Genomic DNA, 7,518 nt, shown 5'->3' on the forward strand with positions numbered 1-7,518 from the left:
TAGAAATGTAATGCTGTTCAGTGGTGCACACCCCTACAGCTTTTGGTTCCATCAAGAAGCATGATGGCTAAGTTGCCATCACCAATGCTTTTAATGTTAATGTCCTAGTATTAAGTAGAAACACAAACTGCATGTTATATTTTTATATTTCTGTATTTTATATAGGATCCTGTAGTTTGCTTCTAAAATCTTTAAAAAATATATAGATAGGTTTACTGGCTTTTAGAGTTTGTATGTTTGTTTCTTGAGTGACTGAGCTAGGTATATTAGATTGGTAGCTTCTCCCATTTGGGAGATTTCCCTTTAACATTCTGTCCCCAAACCACAACAGAAGTGAGAGGAAATCTCTCTAAAGTAAAACAAAATTTTCAGACTCCTAGGAACTTCAGTCCATCCTTTTTGTGAAGCTTAAAGCAGACCTTTACACTAAAAATCAAATTCTGCCAATGCATCCCTCTATGTATGATGATTAATAATAACATAGATATGTCAGGTGTAAAATGCTGTGGTTTTGAAATCCTTACACTTGCAGAGCATTCACTTCCAGCTTTGAAAGGGCAGAATGACTTCAGTTTGCCAAAGCACTGCACACTGGGATTGCCTTGTCATCAGCAGAGCATTTCTCGGAAATCTCATCTTTAATCTCACGAGATCTCAGGGAAGGCAGTTTCCTCCCCTGAGATTATGTGCATGGTCACATGTCCTAGTTACATGTCTGGTCACATGTGCCAGAAATCAGGAAGTAAAAGGAGAGCTAGTAGTCTGTCCTTGGTAAATATGGCCACGGTCAGAAGACTGGGGAAGAGAAGAGAAATAAGGTATGCAAAGAATTTATTTTGTTAATTTTGAGGAAGTAGCATTTATTCTTTGCCCCATAAACTCATGGGCCCTGCACTCTTTACAGCACTAAGTACACCATATTTTATTTTCTGGAAGTATAGAAAGGACTACATTAGACATTACTACACATTCTCTTCTCCTAACATGGTGTTTCTTGAACAAACCAAAAAGTTGATTTTAGACAGTGCTCTCATGGAAACATTAGGCAGATCACTGGTGCTCAACCTTTGGACTAGACTAAGAGCCTCATGCGGCCCTTTGATGTTTGAAATGCGGCCCTCATGCCTCAGCAGCCAGTAGTGGGAACATTGATTTATACAGGGGCCTTAAATAGTAGTATTATCTAGCAGTCTCATATAACATGTCCCCAGTCTCTGGCTGTCTTCTATAGCATGGCTTCAGTCTCCATTCACTCCTCTAGTCTCTGAACATATAAGTCTTCAGTCTATTTCAGTCTTTGTAGGATTAAATATAATAAATTATATGCGGCCCTTTGGAGATATCAGGTCCACATTTGAGTCCCCCCTATACATTGGAGGTCCACATTTGAGTCCCCCCTATACATTGTAAGATGACAATCACTGAGGTAGATGATCAAGCTGTGGTGTAAGATGGACACTGTGGATCTCAGAAGCCTAACCTATACACAGTTTTTCAATTTAATTGAAGACTGTCTATTATTATATATTGTAACTTACCAGATCTAACACAGGGACCAACTAAAAATTATAGCCAGTGTTGTACATTATTAGTTTTCTAAGAAAAGGAATCTCAATAGAACATTTGACTCCTTGACCCTTCCAGTACATTTATCAGTGTCCAGCAAAGAAAATGTAATAACGATATTAGCCTCCAGGTAACAAACAGTAATGTACTTTGTTGCAAATATTGAGTGAGACATCAATGATGGCACTGTCTAATAGGCTCTTATCACTCAGCAGAGCTTGACAGCTCTCCCCCAGGCCCTGTCACTCTCTTAGTAATTTAAACTTTGTAAGGTGCTAAAGGAGTTTCTGGTGGTGGACTCCTCAGTATAACAGGGAATGAGAAGTAGGATGATAAAGATAACTCATCATTTATTAAGACATCCAGGGAGATAGTTAAATATGGAACTGACTTGCCTCACATTAAAAATGATGTGAATGAAGACAGATGTTTTATGAATTATGTCTGTTCTAGGCACAGACCCAGAAGAAACTATTCTAAATGCTTTCAAGATTTTTGATCCTGATGGAAAAGGCCATATAAAAGCAGATTAGTAAGTATATCATTTTTATAACATCATTTCAATAAATGAATAGTGATCGATCCATTTTTTTTAAGCATTAGGGGTTATTTTTAATGTGCATGTATGTAAAGTTTTAGTTTGAAGGTAGCATTTATATATTACTGAGGGCTTTTTAAAAAATTTCTCAACATTGACTGCTGCATAGTTATGTATTAACCATATGATTTAGGAACACTGCAAAGGAATACACTTCCACTATTACATAGAAAAATGAGGGTGGGGAAGCGGGAGTGTCCCACTCAGCTTCTGGCAACCAGTGATGCCACTGGTTGCCAGGAGCTGGGTGGGAAGCCTGGGTTAGTGCGATGCTGCCAAGACCATCCCAGGTTGGTAAGAGCTAGGTGGGGAGATGTGCATGACCCTTACATATCTCCCCACCCGACCCTTAGCACCCTAAGATGCTCCAGCTGGAAAAGGGGTGGCAAACATTGTGCAGCAGAGCTGCTCTTCCTGCAGCCCCCCATGTGACCCAAACAGATGCCACCTAAGGCAGCAGGCATCCTCATTATAGGGATGGCCCTGCCAGTAAGGGAGTGCAGGCATTGTGAATGTGATGGCCCCTTTATAGAGACACTCTCACTTTGCCCTACATGGGCAAGGTGGCATTGTCTCTTTATAGGTTTAGTATACCCAGTATACCCAAAACTGATGCTTACATTTGTGGTGGATGCTGGAGAGTTAAACCACATTATGATTTATTATATTTCTTGAGGCCTTTATTGGTAAGGTTTTTGAGCTTGAGTTCATCTGTCTGCACACCTGTTATGCCATTATGAGGGCTTTTCGCTCCTCCTGCTTGATTTTTCACTTTTTTATATCAGTGTAAAAAAAACATAAACTGTAGCTGCAGGCCGGATACAGGTCTTTGCTTGCCAATGATGGGGCTCTATCCCTCCCACTGACACCACTAAAAGGGGTATAATTCCTTCCTCTTACATCAATGATAGGGCAATATTACTTCCACTGAATGTAGGGGCATTTTTACTCCCATTAACCACTGATACAAGGGCATTTTTACTCCTTTCTCAACCACCGACACAGGAGGGCTTTTCGCTCCTACTGATGCCGAGACATTGTTTTTACTCCCATTGACCACTGAAACAGGGGAATTTGCAACACCTATGCGGAAGTATTTTTTAATTCCACTGACCAGTCCAGCCCCTGAACAGTTGTTTAAAATGGTGGGGGGGTTATATTATGGAGAATGCAACAGCAGGGACTCAGAATTCATGGGTAGAAAGGAATAGAGTCAGGGATTACACTGGACAGATATTACAGTTGAAGATGCCGTAGAGCGATAATCGGCCAGAAAACCAGCATGGGCCTATGTGTTATGCACTTTGCAATGTTATCTCAAACCTATACTCTTACAATTATGTCAAGGACTAAGTGCTTTAGTAATGTTTCTTTTTATTTGTTTCTATAAATGCAGTTAGTGGATTACTATATTATGATGTTTCCATAGTGTGCACTCACATTTCTGAAATGCAAAACACTAAAATATATATTGAAGCAAAGTTACACAAAAAATGTAAAGACATTTTCTTTTCAGTACTCAGAGTTACTAGTCTTAAAAACTTGAGTCAACAATCTTTATACCTTTGGGCCCTAACTATGGCATTCTTGATTGAAGCTTCTGACATGAATATACTGTAACAGAAGGTCTAATTTTGTATTCATTTATGTAACAGCATTAGGGAAATGCTAACAACTCAAGCGGACAGATTCAGCCAAGAAGAGGTATGATTTCTTACTTATCTATACTTATAAGTGCAATTGTAGTATAATAGTATAAGTACTATAATTTGAAAAATTTTAACTACGTTTTAACCAATATAGACTAATTCATTGTATGGTACAAGACAAATTAACTTCATTGCTCTTGTGTAGGTGGCTCTAGATAGCAAATAAAAAATCCTGCTGTCCAGGTTTATGTAAAATTTCCTTGGGAAATGTCACGGGTAAAAGACTATATTAAGACACAATACTGATTTGAACTGTATAAATAGATCTAAAGCATTTGCTCTTCTGAAGGCCGGCTATTTCACTACTGAAGGCAGTTAAACAATACAATAGGTCCATGATAGAACTGCCCTCTGCTGGGCACCACTAAGAATATCCCTTCTTGCTTATGTCCTTTGTTGTTCATACTTGGTGGGATATTATTTTCCAATATGCGAAAGAACATTATTGAAAGATATTTTCCAGCTTTAGGAAATATATTATTAACCAATACTGCATGCAAAGGGGCTAATTTCACTGCGCTATAGGGCCCAGGTATCACTTCTGTGAGGACCAAAAGTTAGTCTGTACTTGGCTAACCGATCATGTTAAAATATACAAAGCCATGGTTATCCATGATATATCTAAACAACATCACGCTACATTACTTAGCTCACCTAACTTTGGTCTTATTTTTTATAATGCCAGTCACTCATCTATTTTTAAACAATAAAAGTTTATTAATTTACTCAAAAAGTACAGTGTAGAAAAAAATAAATTTCCAACATTGCCGCATGTTCAGAACAGAATCAAACACAACATTCATGTCCATGAAATATGAGTAATTCTCACATCAGACCCCTGGTAAACTTCCCCATGGCAAGTGCCTCCATGCCAAGGTCAGCAGGAGTACCACAAAAAGTCACTCATCTATATAACTTACCCTTATGTGGTACATTAGGAAGCCTCCAAAAAACGACCATTTTGAACAATAACCTTAAAGGAGAACTATGGGGTTAGGGCTTTTCCCCATAGTTCTCCTTAGGGTAAGGGGAGGACACAAACTAGCGTCCTCCCATCACCCTAAGCTCAGTATACCGCGAGCTACAGCTCGTGGTATTCTGAGACGCCGCAGCTGAAGCAGATCCCGACAATTATGTCTGGATCCGCCCAGCTGCGTGAGTGACAGCTTGCTCTGCCTATCTAGAGGTAGAGCCAGCTGTACCTGCCCCCTCCCCCGTCCGTTCCGCCAGTCAGCGCTGAAGGATCGGAGCGGGGAGGGGGGAATCCAGCCACTCCCCTGTCACGGCAGAGAGCTGTGACAGGATCGAGAGGTGAGCGAACGCCGTTATGTGTTCGCTCACTTCCTGATCTACTGAGCCGACCTGTGACAGTCTCATTGTCACAGGTCGGCTAGAACTATGAGGTGAATAAAAAGCACTCACCTCATAGTTCTCCTTTAACTTAATTTAGTGAAATGTATTTTCTACCAGCCCACTGCATAAATACAGAAACAACATTTTAAGTCGGTCCTTAACAAAAGCTAGTATTTGGTGCACAAGAAAAGCTGCTCATTTTGTCTTTGTTACAGTCATCGTTCACTGCATCAGCACTATCAAAGGCATTACCAGTAGCAAAACTTCAGTTCTTGTGGTTATCATCATCAGTGGATCCAGTCCAATGCTACAACCCTCCAACATTGTAGCTAGAGTCTAGATCCTCTCTTGCGGGTCTCAGATGATCAAAATTAAACAGAAACACATCTTCTCTTGCCTGAAATCCCAACACCTAATGTCATCTCTTAGTATATTCTGCCTTTGGCCTTTGTTCCTTTGTTTTATAGTAGAACTATAAAATGTTACTTACGCACTTTTTGTGTGTTCATCTAACCTTCTTCCTCTAAATATGCTTGAAAAGACTTGTCTTTGATGCAATTAAGTGGCTGAGAACATTTGTAGATATTGCCTTCATGTGCTGAATCTCCGGAGCACGTCAAGAGCTGTTGTTAATCTTTCAATTTAGTTTAAAAAATTGGGCACATTTAGATGGGAAAAACAATATCTGACTGCAACACTTTTACACACTGGAATGTTCCATGACTACTGGCTATTAATCTTTTACCCTGAGTAATCCTAATTGCCAAAGATTCTAATATTCCAAGGTTTTGTCAAAGCTTGCCTGCCAAGATCCTGCCATCTGCACACTCCTATTGGCTGACAAGAAAGCCTAATATAGTGTTGTGCCAATCGGAATGTGTAGGTTGGAGGGCGTGGGCAAGGTTCATTGCATGCTAACAGAAAGTGTTAAAGCTTTGCCAGTCAGAATAGCCCGGTTTTTAGGCATGGTGTTGAGGACTGCAGGCTGCTAAAAATGATAAGGAAGCATAAGGACTTGTGTACATGGGTGCAAATACTGTCATATTGGCATGCAGTCTAAAATACATCTGTATTTGTAGTGTCTGGGATCCCCAACTGTTTTTTCTGTCCATAGCAATATATGGACAGAAAACACTGTATGTGGGTATGTGTGCGTATATGCCAGTACGAGCTTTTACATGCGCAGGGGCGTAAAATCCTAAATGCAGAGGTTTCAGGTTCAGGAACTTACGCCTCTGCAAGTATAAATGCCAGTACTGGCGTTTACACGCACTTCCCTGCCTACAGCATTTTCTGTCCCTACATTGCTGTGGACAGAGAAATCCAGCAGCTGGTGATCCCAGGCACCACAAATACAGGTGTATTAAATACTCTATGCCAATATGCATGTCTGTATTTGCACCCATGTGCATGATCCCATGTGCATGATGAGTGTATAGTGGGTTAAATGAGAATATTAGGTGTTCACAGAAAAGCAGGATGTACACACAGCCCAGAAGACTGCAGACCATGCTGGAGACAGGATTTATCTTCATAAAGTACCGTATATACTCGAGTATAAGCCGTCCCGAATATAAGCCGAGGTACCTAATTTTACCACAAAAAACTGGGAAAAAGTATTGACCCGAATATAAGCCGAGGGTGGGAAATGAGGCAGCTACTGGTAGATAGATACCAATAAAATTACATGAATATTTATTTAAAAGAAAAACAATAACCTAGCTCTGTAAGTGGAAAAGGGGGTACAGGGCTACATATTATGTACTACGGATCATTTAACCCATTCATATTAGCAGAGGATAATTGTAAATCTATTGTTCAGTGCATTCTATATGTAGTATATAGTACATGTACATATAGAGGGCCTGCAACAATACATTTACAATGATCCTCTGCTAACATGAATGGGTTAAATGATCCATAGTACAGGGCTACATACAGATCATTTAATACATTCATGTTAGTATAATTGTAAATGTATTGTCTGCACTGTATTAGCAGTATATACTCTATATAGAGTATATACTGCTAATACAGTGCAGGCAATACATATATAATTGCTTAATAAATCCCCCCAAATCTCCCCTCACTCACTGTGATTCACTGTGCCGGAGAGAGCAGGGACGAGTCAGCGGCGCGCTGGTCCAGTGGGAGGAGCTCCAGGTGGGGTCCTAATTTAGCTGACTTAGAGGTGCCTGCCCGCTAAATTACACCCCCACCTGGAGCTCCTCTCGTCTGACCAGCGCGCCCATGACTCATCCCTGCTCCCCTGCCTGACTGGCCGCTGCGGGG

At 40.4% G+C, this 7,518-nt stretch overlaps 1 protein-coding gene across 1 annotated transcript in view; it reads left to right on the forward strand.

Moving 5' to 3' along the window:
• The window catches only part of MYL10 (myosin light chain 10), a 40,897-nt gene that overhangs the window by 29,159 nt on the left and 4,220 nt on the right, over nucleotides 1-7,518 (forward strand). Inside the window, exons 5-6 of the mRNA XM_018573665.1 lie at nucleotides 2,020-2,098; nucleotides 3,820-3,868. Of these exons, the coding sequence (XP_018429167.1) occupies nucleotides 2,020-2,098; nucleotides 3,820-3,868 (128 nt within the window). The remainder of the gene's footprint in view (nucleotides 1-2,019; nucleotides 2,099-3,819; nucleotides 3,869-7,518) is intronic.

The sequence above is a fragment of the Nanorana parkeri genome, unplaced genomic scaffold (assembly GCF_000935625.1).
Source record: "Nanorana parkeri isolate BGI_ZX_2015 unplaced genomic scaffold, ASM93562v1 scaffold48, whole genome shotgun sequence".
NCBI lineage: Eukaryota > Metazoa > Chordata > Amphibia > Anura > Dicroglossidae > Nanorana > Nanorana parkeri.